Below are 20,244 nucleotides of genomic sequence, written 5' to 3'. Positions count from 1 at the left end.
GTGATCAAATCCGAGAACTTAGTGAACTTCTGAGCTCTATATTGTTGCTACAAGACAATATTAAAAGCAGAGAACGTCGAATAAGTCTTCTCCAGAAGATCCTCTTCAGTCAAAGTTTCGTTACAAAACTTGAGAAGTGATCGGATTCGACAAACTTCATAATTATATTCATTCACATACTTAAAGTCTAGGAAGCGCAAATGCTGCCAGTCATGTCTTGCTTCAGGCAAGAATCTGTCATTTTGGTGATCAAAACGATAAGCCAAAGTGACCCATCGTGCACGTGGATCCTCCTCAGCAATGTATTCAGTTTGCAAGGCATCATGGATATGTCTTCGGATGAAGATCATAACGTTCGCTTTTTCAGCTTCGCCAACTGGGTTGTCCGTCGCTTCTTCAATGGCGGGACGAAAGTTCTTTGTAGTAAGATTGAGCTTCACATCTTGAATCCACTTGAGGTAGTTCTTTCCAGATACCTCCAAAGCGGTGAAGTTCAAATTCAACATGTTCCTATCACAAAATAGATGGACAAGATGTGGTTAGTGTAATGGATAAAAATCAATCCATTCACATAGGAATAGAACATACAGGTTCTAATAGACATGTATTGGTTTAATTTTGCATGAAAAAACTTTGGGTTTTCATAGGTGATGTTTTTAAGTAAAAACTTTCAGGTTTTCAAACAAGGCATGTATTTACGAAACTTCAGGTTTCAAAATAATTTATGAACTTTAGGTTCATATGTTCCTGCAGACAAACATAAATATATACACAAAAATATGCAACAAAAATATGAAAATAGAACTTCAGGTCTACAATTATAATTGAATTTAATTATTTGGATTTCGGGCCAAATTTAAAGTGTGGGTGAAAAAACATAAAACCCAATTTCGGTCCGTGTAACCTAGGCCCAAAAATTGGGTTGGGGTGTCTCGGGTGCAGGTTGTAGGCCCACAGGGAGAAAAAAAAAGGCTTTTTTTTTTTTTTTTTTTTTTTTTCACGGGTCGGAGGAGATAATTGGGCCCAAGAGATAGTGGCCCATATAGGGGTTCAAGCCCAAGGTAGCAAACGGGCCACCTTGAAAGAAAAAGGAGCCGGGCCCAATGAAGGATGTGATCCAGTGAGTCGCAGCGCTTGGGGACACCATAGCCCTCGTGATGGTGTCTTGCGTGGGCCGAGCTAAAGGGTTTTGGGTCAATGCGTTTGAGCCCAAAAAAAAAAGGAAACTAGGCATAGTAACAAAGCCCACTAGGGCTCGGGTTGGGTCCAAATTCACCCCAGCTGTAGTTGGGTGCGTTCGTCGGGGAAGAAAACCGGTGCCACCACTTTAGGCGGCCGTGCTTTAGGACAATGGTGCTCAGGGCGAGTTTATGGGTCGTCAGATACCTCGAAGATGAACGGAGATTGAAAGAATCTCAACATTCTCGTAAAACCTTAGAAATTCGAATCAGGTTTTTAAAAAAATTCGATGAGATTCAATTGATGTCGGAGACGAGCTTCAGGCCGTCAAACATGGTGACCTGTGGTGTGAGGATGGGCTGCAGGCCAACCTGCAATGGTGGAGACGCCATGGAAGGTGTCGTGGTTTCTAGGTTTCAATCTGGAGCCCGTGACTCCGGCTTGGGGACTCGGTGCTTAGCTTGTTGCGACCATCCAAGCTGCAGGCTTGATTCAAGGCACGAGGTCATGGGTTCGAAGAACCCAGACTGTGATTTCCGATTTTTTTTTTTTTTTTTCCAATTCAATTCATATATAATTCAATTTGATGCATATGCAATTCAATAACTTTAATGCAAGTACATATTTGATGCAATTCATGGCAATATATCAAATTCACATAATTCAACAATTATGAATATAATGCATACACAGTTTATATAGAATCTAAAATTCAAAAAACGTAAAGTTAGTCATTCATTATGGTGAATGTTCTTGCTATCAAGATTGCAAAAACATCAAGATAAAAACCGTTGTTTTGAAAGAACCTGATTGCGTGATGAAATGGATGAACTGATTTAAGGCATAAAATTTCCTCTCCAAATTCCTAAGCGTAGCGGTAGGAGTATGTTAATAATGTGTTATAGCCTATTTTATCTGACAAGGTTAAAGCGGGCCGGCGACAAGGGTAGAGAGATTAAGAGAGATGTGTTTGTAGAATTGTAGGGAAATGTGTGTGTTATCCCACCTATGTAGTGCTTTATTTATAGTAGTAAAATGAGAGAAGAAATTCTTTCATCTACAAGGAATACAAGTTGTAATAAGAAATAATAACTAGAATCAAATTTAATCTAAGATTTATACAATCACACTTAAACTATGAAAGTTTACAACACATCGTTATCGTTTTTGACCGTTATTGCGGACGTGGACTTGGTAAATATATCCTTTATAAATTTTAGACAATGTAAATTCGTTGCCTGACGGGCCCGTCTTCTGTACAAAAAGGAAGAAAAATACTCAGTCGTGCTCTCTGCTCTTTGCTCGCTCTCTCTGGCCATTGCACCAGAAATTCCAATCCCAAAGCCGCCTAACGAATTGAGGCCGTCAGGCATCGTTGGGCCGCAATCGGAGATCGAGTCGGCGGCAGTAGCTTCCGGCAACCTAGGTCGCGAAACGCCCGGGCCTCTGTCGGAAGGTAAATCGACGAACCATGCAAGTCGGAGAAATATATGATCGTGATTGTCTGTGTCTGACATTTGAACATTTCGGTTGTGTTTTTAGTAAAGATTGCATTTTTGTTTGGTTGGGTTTAAGAATGTCATCTGAGGTTTTGGTTTATTGGTGATTGATGAATCATAGGAGTTTTCGAAGAGATGGAGGGTTTAAGGCAACTGGAGGCGTTGTGTGAGAGGTTGTACAATTCGCAGGACTCGGTCGAAAGGGCTCATGCCGAGAACACTCTCAAATGCTTTTCGGTGAACATAGAATACATTTCGCAGTGCCAGTACATTCTCGACAATGCCATGACTCCCTACGCGTTGATGCTGGCTAGTTCTAGCTTGTTGAAGCAAGTCACTGAGCAAAAACTTGCTCTGCAGCTTCGTCTCGACATCCGTAGGAATCTTCCTTTACTTGTATTCGTTTAGCGGGTTTGCTTTGTTGTTTGCATCTTATTGGAGTTGAACAATGTGGAATCTTTGTTGTAGGGAATTACCTTATTAACTATTTGGCCACTCGAGGACGCGAGTTACAGCCATTCGTGACTGCCTCTTTAGTCCAACTCTTATGTCGGCTCACCAAGTTTGGGTGGTTTGATGATGATCGATTCTGGGATGTGGTGAAACAGTCAATGAACTTCTTGAATCAGGTTATATGACTTTCTGTTTATAACTTGTAATGTCTTCGATCTTGAACTAATTTGTATGATACTATGGCACTGTTGTTGCGTTATAAGCAGTATTACCTAGAGAAATTCGAGTAGGTAAAGATGACTGTAAACAAACTGGCTACTGAATAAAATACTGCAAGAAAACATTATCAACCAGAGACCAGACAAACAAAATCATAGTACATTGAAACTAAGCTAAACAGAATCTCAATCGACAACATCCTTCCTATTCTCATAGATAAAGAACAACGGTACATCCTAAAACTCAGAAGAAACCGATAACCATTAAAAAGGTCTAAAGTGAAACTTTATCTCACAAAATCCCCAGAATCTTGCCACCAGAAAATGCATGATGCAAAAATTCCCTAGCGCATACCAGCTTTTCTAAATAGGACTTACATGGGAGTACTCCCTCTGGCTCAAAATTCCAGCTCCTTCCTTCTGGTCTAGAGATTGTAAATTGGGTGTAAGTGTAGGGACAAAGACTAACTTTGCTGGGTAATCTCAGCAACTTGCATTACTTCGGCTTCAGCTTCTTTGGAATCTCAGGAAATTCCTTACTTTCCCCTTTCTTTCTTTTTTATTTTTTTGGACTTAGAATCAGTTTTATCTAAATTCTGTGGTAGTCATTGGATTGTTAAGGCTTTATTACATTCGCTATTTTGTTAATAATGGACAGCATGCTTGTAATTGCTTGGGATTTAAATAATTTTTATTTTCTATAAAAAACTAAAACACTATATAGAGGAAATGGGATTACTTACAATACCTTATTTGTTTCCGGTCATATCGTTGATTATTTAACTGGTTTATAGAAAGGTGCATCTAGCTACAACATTACCTTAGTTGTATCCATAATTGCATTGTATTTAACACATTGTGGCCACGTGATCCCTGGTCTATCATTCTGGAATTTAAGAATTAAATATTAATTGGTTATCTTCTTGTACATGTATATCTCTTACTATTTGGCTCTATTTACCAGGCAACGTCTGATCACTATGCCATTGGTTTGAAGATACTTAACCAACTCGTGTCTGAGATGAGTCAGGTTTGATTTTAATTTGTGCCCCTTTATCTCATCATTAATACGAGATATTACTTTTTGGTTACAGAAGATTTCCACTCTGTTTCCATTATTTCCCGTCTTACTGCAACTTGTGTCTGAGTGAATTGAACCACTTATCATTCTGAAGTTTCTTCAGGGCATTGTTACATGGATAGATGATAGTGTATGGTGTGAATATTTATTAATTTATTTTCTTGTTCAAGGACACTGATAGAGGCTAGTTTAAGCACTCAAAGTTTGCCCTTGGTCGAACATCTATAGGCATATTGGTATTTGATTAGTTTCACTATTATTTTGGACCACTTATGTCTCTTACTGCAACTTGTGTCTGAGTGAATTGAACCACTTATCATCCTGAAGTTTTTTCAGGGCATCGTTACATGGATAGATGATAGTGTATGGTGTGAATATTTATTAATTTATTTTCTTGTTCAAGGACACTGATAGAGGCTAGTTTAAGCACTCAAAGTTTGCCCTTGGTCGAACATCTATAGGCATATTGGTATTTGATTAGTTTCACTATTATTTTGGAGTTGTAATATTCCAATTTTTATAAGAATTAAACCTTGTTTTGTTTGTTTCTTTGAAAGGGCCTTTCCTTTTAAAATGTGTGATGTAGGACAATAGGAAGGGATAGAGAAATAGAAGAGATACGGACTTCACTCAGGCCTTTGGCATTTCACCAAAGGTGTACTGGAATCACTCCAATAGAGAAATTAGAAAAATTCCGGCATCACACCAGCCTTCAGCATCACACCAAAAGGTGCCTTGGAATCACTCCAAGGTTGTTGTGCCTCACACACAAGCTCGGAAATCCAGAATTTCTGTTTCACTAACAATCTGATTGCAAAAGCTTACAAATTATCCCCTTTATAGGCTTAACTGGTACATGAATCTGCAGAGGTCCGCATTAATATGCTTAGGAATTCTAAAGACTAATTTATGACACCAAATCCATGAAGAATGTAACATAGGGAGACTTAGACAATTAACTTGCAGACTACATTGCGTTTAATGAAATTTTAACTTGGCTAGTAACATGTGCTTGTTTATTTTGTATTTGATTAACATTTGTTTGTTTTTTCATTACTTGATAAATGTTCAGCCTAATCCTGGGTTGCCTTCAACGCATCATCGGAGGGTTGCATGCTCCTTCAGGGACGAGTCTCTCTTTCAAATATTCCAAATATCCTTAACTTCATTGCGTCAACTGGAAAGTAATGGTAAGATGTTGGCAGTGGATCTTAACCTGTTTGGATTACCCCTTACCACTACTTTATATTTATTGTAATTCTTGTTTGATTGGTATTAATGCTGGTTGATTTTTTTATGCACAGTTGCAAATCAATTGCAAGAGTTGGCTCTTTCGCTTTCACTTAAATGCCTATCTTTTGATTTTGTTGGGACCTCACTTGATGAAAGTTCTGAAGAATTTGGTACTGTTCAGGTATTATCCTTGTTTCTTTTGGATTGTTAACCATTTAAAGGTCTGTCAACAAGTCTCTTATGCAGTGAATCATAAATAAGAATGTAACTGTTAATCTTACAGATTCCATCGGGTTGGAAGTCAACATTGGAGGATCCTGCAACACTTCAAGTCTTCTTTGATTACTATGCCAATACAAAGCCCCCCCTTTCAAAGGAGGTTAGTATATGTGATTTTTCTTCTTCACTAATTGCTGATGATTTCTAGGACCTTATTTGATTAGAAAAAGAATAAGTAAAGAAAACCGTTTATCGTGGGATAATTTATTGCGGATGCTACATGTATTGTGAATTGGATCCTTGTCATAATGGCTAATTTATTGCTGGTGCGAGATATTTTTTATTAGTTCTCGATTACCTGCAACCACATACAGTCTTGTATGTGCAAGCGTACAGTGGTGTAAGTTCTGTCCTTTAATAACCAAAACTTATCTTTGTTTGTTGGAGTAAAAAGTTTCTTTTCCTACCATTTGAAATTTTATGTTGTTATTATTCATGATTTTTACTGTTTAACATCGTAATCGAGTTTTTACTGTTATTCTTTATAGGCACTGGAGTGCTTGGTGCGACTAGCTTCTGTTAGACGTTCTTTGTTTACAAGTGATCCTGCCCGTTCAAAGTTTCTGTCCCATTTAATCACAGGAACCAAAGAAATCCTACAAACTGGGCAAGGTCCCGTTGGCTTAGCCCCTTTTTTCCTTTTGATTGTCATGCATCTTACTCTAATTGTGCTGAATGTGAAGTAGTTTGTTTGTGTGATAGAAGCGTACAGCATTTGTGTATTTTTGGTAGTTATTAACTTCCTAGATATTTTTCTCAATAACTTCCTAAATTTGATTGTTTTCCCTTCGTGCTTTTCTCACTCTTGCATAACAACTATGGACAGATTTGTACCTGTCTATGCTGCACAGAATACGACTCAGAAATTATATAAAATATATTAGAAAAGACATTAAAAAAGCATGCTGATTCCATCATAAGTTCATACTTCACAACATAAAATAAATTAGAAAAGAGAAAGATTCAGGTTCATCTTTCACCATATAGAAGAGAAGAGAGGAATAGCTTTAGAATAAACTTTTGAAAATTAAACTTTGACTTCGCCTTGTTCTAAATTTTCAAAACACCATCCCCAAAAGTTACAAAAACTTATTATCCCCTAGCCGTATCTTGACCATGTCCTATTGAGTATCGTTGCCGTTTCTCATAGTTTACAAAATAGGAAAAATCGACAATACTTTGCATATCTGCTACGTGTTAGACTGTATCGTGGGGGTATCGGTAAACCCTGGCCCAAATTTCTAGTATCGGTGCAACAAAGGTACCTATACTTATTCTAGATTGTAGTAGTTATTTATTGGTTGGTCCTGTATCTATATTATACTTTAAGGTGGATATTATCTGAATTTTAGGCACTTGTGAGTGCTAATACTTAATCAACAACAGACAACAGACAACAACAACAACAACAACAACAACAACAAAGCCTTATCCCACTAAGTGGGGTCGGCTATATGAAGCCTTATCCCACTAAGTGCAAATCCTTAATGAAGCCTTTTCCCACTAAGTGCAAATCCTTAATCAACGGCCCTGAATTTATGTTTTACTAGTGTGTGTTTTCTTTTATCTGTTGGGTTTTTATAATGATTTGTTGAACTGGAAATCAGGTCTTGCTGATCATGATAATTACCATGAGTACTGTCGTCTTCTTGGACGATTCCGAGTGAATTATCAGGTAATCTTTTTTCTTTTTGGTAATTTTGACATCAGGCTTTTTCGTTAGTAAGAAGTACCCTAGTCTTTCTTGGTATTTTGGGTCACTCATCTAAATGAAGTGAGCTTAATGAATATTGCACAGATGTAAATTACTCCGTAAATATACCTACATTTTCGTTTTGGATTTATATTTAGATGACATTGATTTGTACCTTGAAAAGATGAAACTTACGCCTTACACATGTAGTTTTGATTATGACGTGAGATTTTACGTAGATAGTTTGTAATTTCTTTGTGGTTATTATGAAATTTATTTTCTGGTATGTAATCTTTCCTTGAGGTGATCTAGTTTACTGCTTGTGCTTACTGAACTTCTAAATTTGCCGCAGTTGTCAGAGCTTGTGACTGTGGAAGGCTATAGTGACTGGATACGTTTAGTAGCAGAATTCACGTTAAAGTCTTTGCACTCCTGGAAGGTTGAATGGCTTTCATAACTTTTTTCTAAGCATTAGGAAAAGAATATTGTATACTATGCTGTTAAATGAAAACACTTCGACGATTAGTCGGTCTCTACAATCTCCTAAATCTTAGTTTTGTAGATTTATGGGTTTTGGCTTCATACCATGTGAGTCTTGATTGGGCTTGCAATCCTTTACCTTCTGTTTACATTAATCTTCATTTGGTTAGGTGCATCTAGTCGTTTGTAGTTTTTAGTTGTAGTTACTCTTATCTTATAGTTTCCAGTTGTCACTTCCACTATTTCTCTAACACACAGACTATCTCTCTGCTTTAGCTATACAGTCCTAATTGCATCCAACAACGAATGGTTGTCCTAATGACAGTTAGTGCCGTTATACATGAATGTCATCGACTATGGTACCTAATAATGCTTGGTAGCTGGAACTAATTATGTGGGTTGAAAAATTACAACTTGCATTACTGAAACTTTATCTTCTTTTCAGTGGGCCAGCAGCAGCGTATACTACCTTTTAGGACTTTGGTCTAGATTGGTGACATCTGTACCATACTTGAAAGGTGATGCACCCAGCATGCTCGATGAATTTGTACCTAAGATTACTGAAGGTTTCATCACATCAAGATTTAACTCCGTGCAGGTAAACACCAGAACTTTTACTGCCAGTACTGTTATTTTATGTTCAAATTTAAGAAAGTTCTATATCTTCTTACTATTTTACAGGATGGTTCGCTTGATGATCTTTCTGAAAACCCATTAGACAACGTTGAACTTCTTCAAGATCAGTTGGATTGTTTTACATACCTCTGTAGATTCCAGGTTCACCTCTTTATGTGCTTCTCTTTTTCTATCTGAGGAAGTTATGGTTTTGCAATTCGTCAAATAACTATTTTCTATTTGATAAAAATGCATTTAAAATACATATTTTAACTTAGACACGTGGAGCTGATCTGAATTTGTTAGTTGCCTCTATGACCTTCTCTATTTTGTTGCAGTATGAAAGCAGTAGTTTGTATATAATAAGCATAGTGGAGCCTCTTTTGCAAGTCTACACGGTATGGGTATTTATATTGATGGATGCCTCTTGGAAATTGAAAAGAAAAATTTCTGGACTTCATGTTTTTAACCAATTCTTCTAACTTGAACAGGAAAGAGCTCGAGTTCAGACCAGTGATACCAGTGACCTCTCTATTATTGAAGCAAAACTTGCTTGGATTGTTCACATAGTTGCTGCAATTCTCAAGATAAAACAATGTACTGGGTGCAGGTAAAGAAAATTAAACAACTTTCTTGACCAAAAAAACCTGCGTTTACTTCCTTTTCATTCATTTTGCTTTTCCCTTCATTGCTACCATGGAAGATTTTTATTGTTTTATTTTTTCCTTGCAGTACCGAATCACAAGAAGCACTTGATGCAGAACTTTCAGCACGCATCTTGCAATTAATAAATGTCACTGACAGTGGGGTACAGAGCCAGGTACAGCAGCAGGAATGACCTCTTTCTGAATATTAGATATAGTAGTCAAATACTTACCTTCTAAATCTAGATTTTTCTTATCTTTCTTTACCTAAAATGTTACTGTTTTTGTCATGGTTTGATATAAATGAATGTGTGCACTTTAAAACTCTGCAATGGGCATCAAGCACTTTGGTTAATATATTCAACCAAATTACTCGGTGTTAAGAGTGATATTCAACTTTAAGATTGCCAATTTATTTATTTTTCTTACTATCAAAATTAATGTAAACTGTTCAACCCTGGCATTTGGCAGAGATATGGTGAAACAAGCAAGCAAAGACTTGATCGTGCAATTCTTACCTTTTTTCAACATTTTCGGAAGTCATATGTGGGTGATCAGGCCATGCATTCTTCAAGGGTAATTAAGTTTTTCCTGGCATTCTTTACAGTTAAGTTAACATTCTTCTTGAGGCTTCTCCATTTGTTGCAGCAGTTATATGCCCGCCTTTCTGAGCTTCTTGGACTTCATGATCATCTTTTAATGTTAAATGTCATTGTTGGCAAGATTGCTACAAACCTGAAATGTTACACGGAGGTGAAATCTTTTTCATGCTTTACTCACACTAAATATATTTGGATATCAAGTTTGCATTTTAATTCTTGCCTATTTTCAGAATGAGGAGGTCATTGGTCACACCCTGAGTTTGTTCTTGGAGCTGGCATCTGGGTTAGTTCTTTTTGTTCTGTATGTCTTTTGGGGCATTGGAGTGCTTGGTGGCTTAAGAGAGCCTAGCTTCCATTATCATATTTTGCTTATTGTAAGAGTAATTATTTTGGCAGATACATGAGTGGCAAGCTACTCTTGAAGTTGGATACTGTCAAATTTATACTTGCGAATCATACTGTAAATCCATATCTGAAATATCTTTCTTTTGCATTTACACTTTTGATTTGAATATCTTGAACAGAATCCTGTATCTCGCGTGAAAAGTTCACACTTTGAATTTCTCTTTTCAGAGGGAGCATTTCCCTTTTCTGGAAGAGTATAGATGTTCTCGCAGCAGAACAACTTTCTATTACATAATTGGCTGGTTAATATTCATGGAAGACAGCCCTGTCAAATTTAGATCTTCCATGGATCCACTTTTGCAAGTACTCTCTCTCAACATGCAATAAAAAATGTTTCATATGTGCATGCTGCTGAATCTGCACAGATATTCCTGTGTGTTCTTTAAAATGCTTAACTACACACACACACACACACACACTAGATACTGTCTAGTTTGGTATTGTATGGATTGTTACTCTTGTACTATATGTGGTTCTTCAGGTTTTCGTCAATCTGGAATCAACTCCTGATTCAATGTTTCGTACTGATGCTGTAAAGTATGGATTAATTGCGTTGACGAGAGATCTTAGAGGAATTGCCATGGCCACAAATAGGTAGGTACTTTTTTCATTTTCTGTATCAAATATCTAAGGCCTAACAATTTCTTATTCTTATGCTCTTCTTTGGATATCTTCAGTCGGAGAACTTATGGCTTTCTGTTTGATTGGTTGTATCCTGCACACATGCCACTTCTTTTGAAAGGCATCTTGCACTGGTCCGATACACCAGAGGTAAAGGATAACTGCTTCCTTTGTTGAAAAATTCAATAGAGTTCTGCATTAAGTGGTTAAGCAAACAAAGCATTATCTAAAATTTCATACCTTGAAATTGAACTTTTTTACTAGTTGGAGAATTCTACATTTCAGAAGGCTTTTAAAATAAATAAATGAATGAAAGTCTTTTGAAACATAAGTCTGTGTTTCTTGTTTGCATTATAGTTTTTAGCTAAGAGATCAGGTAGGGTTAGATAATATTCTTGATTTTTTTGAGCATTTTAGAATACATGGAAACAGGAAGCAGATCTCTCTCGGCTACATTTGATTCCTTTCTTATTTCTTGCAAAGTTAATTGTGTTATGTTTTCTCAATATTTGCCCAATTAATGCTGCAGGTGACCACTCCTTTGTTGAAATTCATGGCTGAGTTTGCATTGAACAAAGCCCAACGCTTGACTTTTGATTCATCTTCTCCTAATGGAATACTTCTTTTTCGAGAAGTCAGTAAACTGATTGTTGCATATGGGTCAAGAATTTTGTCTCTTCCAAATGTTGCTGATATATATGCCTTCAAATACAAGGGAATTTGGATTTCTTTAACTATTCTTACAAGAGGTGAGTCCATAAACTTCTTATTTCTTGCAACAGTAATCACTTTGTTGGATCATCAATTGCATGGTTATTCACTAGGTATACTCGTATCTCTATTCAGTTCTGAATAGTAGCTACGTTTTCAAGAATGTTTTATCAGTTTTGTATGACAGTTATCACTCTGTTTATATTGCACTTCTTGCTTATATATTCTTGAACATCTGATGTATAGCTGTGGGTTTTTTCTTTATTGTTCACTTTGGTTGGAAAAAAAATTGTACTGCTTCCAAATGGTTTAAACTGTAGTCTGCAGATAGTTAGAATCACATTTCTGGGTGCAGGATAAGCAGTAAAACAACCTAGATCTAATCAAGGAGGGTCTATAAAGAATATGAATAAATGGTAATTTATTAGTTGGCTAGTGGACTGTTAACTTTTTTGGTAATCCTTCAACTGTTTACAAACTTGGTGTTGCAAACTTGTCAATCTCAAGTTGTGAGTCTTGTTACTAATGTGGGTACACAGTGAAGGTTGTTTATGGTTTGTTGGTTTAGAATGGTGGTCAGTGTGAGTAAACAATAAGATGTTTATGCTTAAAAAAAGTTAAAACTTTGGCTCTTGAAAGGATTAATAGAATCATGTAAGGTTTTAGCATTTGGATTGAATTTAGTGCAAAGTGTAGCAGCTGTTTGGTATGCTTGGTGGTGAGAGTATTAATTCCACATCGGGGAAAGAAGGGACATTGCATGTGCTTATAAGTAATTGGGCGACTCCCCGTTTTGCCAATTGGTTTATGGTGAACCTCGACTTTCTTCATGGTAATGGGCTACTCCCCATGTTGCCAATTGGTTTTATGGTGCCTCAACTTTCTTCACTTGGATCCAATTTTTGTTTTTTTGAAACTAATGAAGTAATGTACTAAGTAATTTAGCTTCATTAATCATTTTCTGAAAACAAAACATTGGATACCATAAGGATTCCAAACAGCCCCTTAAAGATGCTGAACATGTATTATTGATTAAAATATTAGGGGAAACCCATCAATTTTCTTAGTTCAACAGCCAAGCTAAAAGTGAATGAATTGGAATACTATAAGGAAGCTGATGTTTATCTTGTGTTTTTCAATTGCCTTTTTTTTGTCTGTGTTTTAGAAAAACATCTCAAGTTGTTTTTTCTTTTCCTTATACTGTTCATCCCAAATTGAAAACATCAGACAAAAGAATAAAGTTCTTTTGCAAAGATGTACTTTCAATTCATTTTTTGACTCTACCACAGCATTCTTGGTACTAGTTTTTAAATATAAATCCTGTAGTGGCTCTTCTCCTGCTTTCCCTGTTGAACTAAAAATAAATAAATAGCTCCTTGTACAAATGTTATGTTATGAGCTGATTTTAGGATGTTTGCCAACTGATAGCTCTTGCTGGAAACTATGTCAACTTTGGGGTGTTCGAGCTATATGGTGATAGAGCGCTTGCTGATGCACTTGATATTGCACTGAAGATGACATTATCAATACCTTTGGCTGATGTATTGGCATTCCGGAAGGTACATTTACTCATGCTTGTTAGTGTTTGCATCTATTAGTTTTGAGTACCTGGTTGGAGTTGTTTGATATGATTTCGGCGGGAGAATGAAGGTGAATGTATGGAGCAAAAACTTGAAATTGAACACTGAGTGTGCAATTTATGAAGTCTGAAATTTATGCTATCCTATTTTTTAGTTTGTCCCTGCTAAAAATTCTGTTGTGCTGATGCTTTTTGACGCTTTAAAATCTTACTCTGTTTACTTGATTAAAATAAATTGCAGATATAAAACTCTTTAATTTTATCTTTCTTTAAGTTTTTCCTCTTGCCTAAAATTTGGAAGGTGTTCTTTATTTGAATTTCTTACTCTTCGCAGTTGTCAAAGGCCTATTTTGCATTCTTGGAGGTTGTATTCAACAGCCATATAGTTTATATACTGAATCTGGATACCAGTACTTTTCTGCATATAGTTGGATCCCTTGAATCTGGAATTAAAGGTCTAGATACAGGTATTGCATCACAGGTATGTGTTAGGTCTCTATTTTATGAACAAAGTCAATTCTATCATCATCCCCATGTCTCAAATTTAAGGCTTCACTTTCAAAGAATAACTTGTTACTGCACTTCTTTTGCATTTGTTTTCCTCTATTCAGTTCAGAACTAGAAGGCCAGATGGAAAAATGTGTCCAAGCAAAAGTAAAACTAACCTGAAATTTAGAAATCATCTTGTGCTATTGAGGACATAAGTCATGTTTTGGAATAAACTTAAAACCTTCCGTTGCCTGCATTTGTACTCCCTCAAGTCTAATTTCTCACCCATCCCTTATCAGTCTTCGGAAACTTTCAATATGTTACTGTGAGGTAGTGGAAAAACCCCAAATGATCAACAGTTGGCCATTGCTAAGTGCCAAGTGTTAAACTTCCAAACATTGAACGTTGTAGGAGTTTTATAGAAGAGGACAACAACACCAACAACGAAGCCTTATCCCATTAAGTAGGGTTGGTTGTACGAATCCTAAAGCGCCACTGCACTCGGTTTTGCGCCAAGTCTTCCATTAGCTCCAAGTACTCCATGTCTTTTCTCAGATTCTCTCTCCAAGTCTTCCTAGGTCCTCTTTTACCTTCTTGCCCTGAGCCCCTATCTTTAATCGTATCTTCTAACTCAAACGTCTATAGGTCTTCGGTTCACATATCCAAACCACCTAAACCGATTTTCTCTCATCTTATCTTCAATTGCGGCCACTCCTACTTTATCTCAATCCTATCTTTTCTCGTGTGCCCACACATCCAATGATGTATTCTCATCTCTGCAACACATTTTTTGCATGTATTGATGCTTGACTGCCCAACATTGTGTGCCATAAAACATTGTTGGCCTTATTGGCGTCCTATAAAAATTTCCCTTGAGCTTTAGTGGCACACGTCGGTCACACAACAACACCCAATTACTCTTCCACTTCATTCATCCAACTTGTGTTCTATGGTTGAGATCTTCATCTAATTCTTCGTTCTTTTGCAAGATAAATCTAAGATAACGAAAGTGCTCACTCTTTGGTACTTTTTGATCTCCAATCCTCACCCCTATCTTATTTGGACCCCTATACTTGCACTCCATATGTCTTTGACCTACTTAGGCGAAGACTTTTAGATTCGAAGACTTCCTGCCAAAGGTTAAGCTTTGCATTTACTGCCTTCCGCTCTGTCAACATTATATCATTTGCAAAAAGCATACCCCTAGGGATCATCTTGTATATGTCCGTTAACTCATCCATTACCAATGCTAAAAGATAAGGGCTTAAAGCAGAGCCTTGGTCTGACCCAATGGTTATGGGAAAGCTTTTAGTTTCTCCTTCATAAGTTTTTACTACAATCCTTGCTCCATCGTACATATCCTTTATTCCATGGATATATGCTATTCGTACTCCTTCCTCATCTACATCCTCCAAAACTTCTCTTAGGACTCTTCATACGTTTATTTCCAAATTTATGGTCTTATAAAAGACCATATGCAAATCTTTTTGCCTATCTCTATATCATTGATCTTGGTAAGAGATAGATTGCCTACACAGTCGAGCGCCTTGGCATGAACCCGTATTGATTGTCTGAGACTCGTGTTTCTTGCCTCAGTCTATGCTCAATTACTCTTCCCCAAAGCTTCATTGTATGACTGATTAACTTGATACCCTGTAGTTCATGTAGTTTTGTATGTCGCCTTTATTCTTGTAGATAGGCACCAATGTGCTTTTTCTCCTCTCATTTGTCATCTTCATTTTCAAAATCTTACTGAAAAGGATTGTGAGCCATGCTATATCCCTCTCTCCCAGGACCTTGCACACCTCGAATGGTATATTGTCAGGACCCACTGCTTTTCTTTGCTTCATCTTTTTCAAAGTTACAACTTCCTCCATTACCAAAAAAAAAAAGTTACAACTTCCTCTTTCCTGATTCGGCGGTAGGAGTAATTTATACACTCTTTCGAGTTACTCAAGTCACTAAAGAAGTACTCCTTTCGTGTCCTTCATTGAAAAGATTATGAAAATAAGCTCTCCATTTGTTTTTACTGCGTTCTCCGTAGCTAGAACATTTCCATTCTCATCTTTGATGTACCATACATACCGTCAAAAACCACTACCTTTGCTTCTCTCACTGCTTTCTTTGCCTCATTTTTCGTTATTTTATATCTTTCACAGTTTTCATCGGTTCTGTACAAGGCTTTACAGCATTCCTTCCTAGCCTTAACATTTTCTTGTACCTCCTCCTTCCACCACCAAAATTCCTTTTGAGGTGGAGCAAAGTCCTTGGACTCTCCTAATACCCCTTTTACAACTTTTCGGATAGCTAGTCATGGAATCCCACGTTGGGCTAGCATTTCCCTCTGTATCCCAAACGCATTGGGCGAGTACCTTTGAAAGTGACTTGTTTTTCCCCTTTTAGATTCCACCATCTAGGTCTTGGACATTTCAAGGTCTTGTTCTTTCTTCTATCTCTTTTGATATGTGCATCCATCACCAACATGCAATGTTGGTTAGCCAGGCTCTCTCCCAGTACAATTGTTTAATTTACAAGCTATACAAATGTTAAAAATTTTGGAAAAAGTTATTGCACTGGAGAAGTCTTTTGACAACATGATCCTGTGTTACCAACTCGCACCAGTTTTTTTGTCTGCATTTTCCACTTTAATTTTACATTTTTTTCTCTATTCACCTTTTGCTCCAGTGTGCATCTGCGGTTGAAAATTTGGCTGCTTTCTACTTCAACAACATAACCATGGGTGAGGCACCCACATCACCTACTGCAGTCAATCTTGCTCGTCACATTTCAGACTGCCCCAACTTGTTTCCAGAAGTAAGGATGTTTATGCTGTATTACTTTTTTGTTATTTGTCCTAGACTCTTTGTTAAGATGTGCATTTCTTATGGTTGAGTAATTATATTTTTGTTAAATATTAACATGGTTGTAACCCGAAAAAATAACATTTAAAGAATTGAAAGAGCTTTTAGAAAAAAATGTTTATGGGTTCCAAAAGCACTTTGAAGTGCTTCTCCAGGAGAAACTTGCATTTTTATTAAGGATTGCTTTCAAAAGCATTTCTCTAAAAGTGCTTTCAGTAATTTAAAAGCATTTCTCAAATGAGCCCTAAATTAAATTATGTTATGGGTTATCTGTGTAATGTTTGTTTACTGTTATTCCATTATAAATCAGACTCAGCTCTAAAAACCGTCAAGATCTATCTTCTGTGATGTTAACATATTGAAGATGCATGGGTTTTTGTTCACCAAAAAAGAAAACAATGTAGCTCTATTAGTATTTAGTTTTCTTTTTCAGTCAGCTATATAAGGTGACACTTCAGAACCTTGTTGGTGATTATCAGTAAACAATAAAACTGAAACTATGACAAGTGTGATATACTCAAAGTTTAATGGCATTGAACTCCTGTAGTCACATAATAACCTGCGGAAATCCATAAGCCCAACTGGATTGTAAACATGTGTTGTGCATTGTTTTAGTTCAGCTAGTCCCATGCCTTGACTTGTAAGCGAGAGGTCTTAGGTTTGAATCTCATGGATGGCGAGTTTGATGCCAATTTTTCCCCCACTGCTTGGTGTAAATACATTGTTGTATTAAGAAAGTGTGTGCCTGACCCTTGAGAGGATTAGGTCTAGATTTATATATGCCTTGGGGACTTTGGTTTTGGTTTGCTTGAAGAAATGTAAAGCTATTGAGAAAAAAAAGTTTATATGTTTATGTGTCAAAGTTATGCATGAAATCATTCTCCATGCAAGCAAGGTGAATTGAATTTGCTTATGCTTTCTTTATGTTGCCAAACTCTGATAACATTTTGTGGTTATTCTCCATAGTTACTAAACTGTTTTGGTTATGTGACTAATCTGAGTTATTTTATATGTAAAGGTACTGAAGACACTGTTTGAGATTGTTTTATTCGAGGAAAGTAACAACCAGTGGAATTTTAGCAGACCAATGCTGAGCTTGATACTTATTAATGAGCAGGTAGTATTTTTATTTGAGTGCATGTATATTGTAACTTGTTCAAGTCTTTTCTTTAGCCATATACACAACATGTTCGTCTGCAACATCGTTTTTTAAATGCCTCTTATTAATCAGTTCCACGGTCCACCTTCACATGATTACACTATATATTTCCTGTTCAGTCTGTATACGCACATGTGTTTGTGTTACTGCTTCCTGAAGCCATTTCTGTTTTAAATCATCTTACCTGCAGGAAAAGTAAACATGTTCTTTATGCTTATCATCTCTGCCAATTTTCAAATTAAATTTTCATTTTTCTTTATGGTTTTTGGTTTTTAGCTTACATCTTTTAGAATATATTTGGAAACAATGCAGCTGTCTCTCTCTATTTCTCTAACTGTAAATCTTGGTTCCATCTCTTCCACTGTTTGTCCTTTACATGTTTGACATTAGAATATTGTAAGTTTGCATCCTGTCTTAACAGTATACCGTCCTTTACTCTTGTTTGTGTTTCAGTACAGAAGCTGCATCTTTGAATTCAGTGCTTTACTTCTTTTGTTCAGCTCATTGTGGTCGGCCAACTTGTTTTTTCCTTCTTTTATCAGCGTCTTCAATTTAGCTGACAATACAAATTACTTGGGTTGTGTTTTATACCGCTTTTTATTTTTAGGAGAGAGAGAGAGAGAGAGAGAGAAATAAGTGAGGTAGAGAGAAGGGAGAGTAGAGAGAAACAAACCTTAAAAAACTTGCTGAACCATTGGATTTCTTTGCTAAACATTTCAAGCTTGCATTTGCTGGAAGGGAATTCTTTAATGGTCTTAAATTTTTTCACTTCTGATGGCTGTATCTGACTTGCAGATATTCTCCGATTTGAAAGTTCATATCTTGGCTTCACAGGTTAGTTGTGCCTTCCATTATTGGTTGTTTGAGTTATATAATCGAATAATAAAGGACTAAGCTAATATGATGGGTCAAACCTTAACTTTTGTGTTTGAGCAACGCTGAATTTATTATTGTTTTGCTGTTTTAAATTGCTACTGTCACGAGTACATGTACATGACACTTTTTGATATTGGCCTGCAGCAAGCGGATCAACATCAACGGCTTTCCGAGTGTTTTGACAAGCTTATGGTGGATGTTACTAGAAGCTTGGATACAAAGAACAGAGACAAGTTCACCCAAAACTTGACAGTATTCAGGCGTGATTTTCGCTTGAAGTAACCATGAATATTTTGCTGCATACTTGTAGCTGTAAAAAAAATGGATACTCTACTGGGAAAAAAAAGGGAGCTAAGTTTGTGAAGTTCTCGGGCTGGTGTAACAGGAAGGTGCATTGGACTTTTTTTGGTGGTGGCGGTATCGTTATTGCTGTGTACTTGAAGAGGAACGTTAGCGAGGTTTGCTTTTCTGGTGGTTTGTAGCAAAGATAGTTGTGGGGTTTGACATGTAGAAAATGGCCAGTTCTAATTTTGGTAGTAAACCAATTATTTTAGAAGAAAAAAAGGGTGTACATTCTCTCGTGTCTATGTTGTAAGTTGATCTCCTGTACATTAACCTTTACATATTCTTTGTATTTGTTGATAATAAGAAAGAAAAAGAGGTTTAAAGGATTGTTCTTGTCTCCTGGCTTTCGTTTTACTTTCTCGCCTCTCTTCGATTAGACGTTGAATTCGTGCCTCGAATTTAACATGGGGGGAATATGTATTTGAATTTGTCATTGTTAATGGTAATATCTTGCGCATTCAGTGTGCCAAAATCATATATAACGAGGCAACATTTGATGATGTGCTTGTTTGTCATCTCTAGAGCAATGGGTGCCAACTGCTTGGCATGCTTGGGAGGCTTGTATGGACTAAATGTAGAATAGCATCGTGCAAATTTCACCTAGAGTTAATTCTTGTTTTTCTCTTGGGCTTATTTATCTAATGCCTCTTGAACTATACCATAAGTATCACTTTACACTACTTTTGTAACTGAACCACTTTACCACCTGGATTTTCACTTTATGTTTGACCTTACCTTCGCCAATTTGGTGATTGGGTTGTTATCTTTTGATTACGGGACACTCGATTGTCGTTGATGTGTCATCCGTATTATTGATATTATGTTGCTACTGTGACGAAACAGTAAACAATTAATAGACGAAGTTGATTGAACTGTGTTGTGTGTGGTTAATCTCTTAGTGAATAAGGTGTTGGGTTTTCACCTATACATTCCGCATTCAAAACTCCTCTTCTTCTAAATTATTTTCATAGTTTGTAACTTTTTTCTGTTCCGTTGAATGATGAATCGTACTAATGTGAGACACTTGTTAAAAGTTTAGGGGTGCGAAAGTGATAGGGTTGCAAAAGCAGGGGTTGAAGTGATAATTTTGTGATAATTCAGGAGCGTTTTGATAATTAAGGGTTTTTTTAATTCTTATTATGAGGGCGAGAAAGAATCTTAGGCTATGTTTGGGTAGGGGATTTGCATGTGCAAAGCAATTAATTGTAAATATTGTTAGAAT

At 36.7% G+C, this 20,244-nt stretch overlaps 1 protein-coding gene across 5 annotated transcripts; it reads left to right on the top strand.

Annotated features, from left to right (window-relative positions):
• Positions 1–2,414: 2,414 nt before the first annotated feature.
• On the top strand, positions 2,415–19,349 carry LOC126629458 (uncharacterized). Of its 5 annotated transcripts, none has more exons than XM_050299498.1 (29): positions 2,416–2,635; positions 2,800–3,054; positions 3,147–3,307; positions 4,314–4,379; positions 5,503–5,620; positions 5,735–5,844; positions 5,965–6,042; positions 6,431–6,554; positions 7,550–7,617; positions 7,988–8,074; positions 8,561–8,713; positions 8,797–8,892; positions 9,069–9,128; positions 9,222–9,340; positions 9,463–9,550; positions 9,846–9,950; positions 10,023–10,127; positions 10,207–10,259; positions 10,373–10,436; positions 10,550–10,684; positions 10,863–10,975; positions 11,059–11,152; positions 11,532–11,751; positions 13,142–13,272; positions 13,627–13,773; positions 16,467–16,595; positions 17,661–17,759; positions 18,597–18,635; positions 18,822–19,349. In XM_050299498.1, the coding sequence occupies exons 2-29, from the start codon at positions 2,814–2,816 to the stop codon at positions 18,957–18,959; spliced, it is 3,141 nt and encodes a 1,046-aa protein (XP_050155455.1). In that variant the 5' UTR covers positions 2,416–2,635; positions 2,800–2,813; the 3' UTR covers positions 18,960–19,349. The 5 variants fall into 5 exon arrangements, 4 of the variants coding, with proteins under 4 accessions (XP_050155455.1, XP_050155454.1, XP_050155453.1 ...); XM_050299497.1 differs by having other exon boundaries at positions 5,947–6,042; positions 10,026–10,127; XM_050299496.1 differs by having other exon boundaries at positions 5,947–6,042.
• Positions 19,350–20,244: the final 895 nt, after the last annotated feature.

The sequence above is a fragment of the Malus sylvestris genome, chromosome 7, assembly GCF_916048215.2.
Source record: "Malus sylvestris chromosome 7, drMalSylv7.2, whole genome shotgun sequence".
Lineage (NCBI taxonomy): Eukaryota > Viridiplantae > Streptophyta > Magnoliopsida > Rosales > Rosaceae > Malus > Malus sylvestris.
This window is presented reverse-complemented; position numbering and strand designations above follow the sequence as displayed.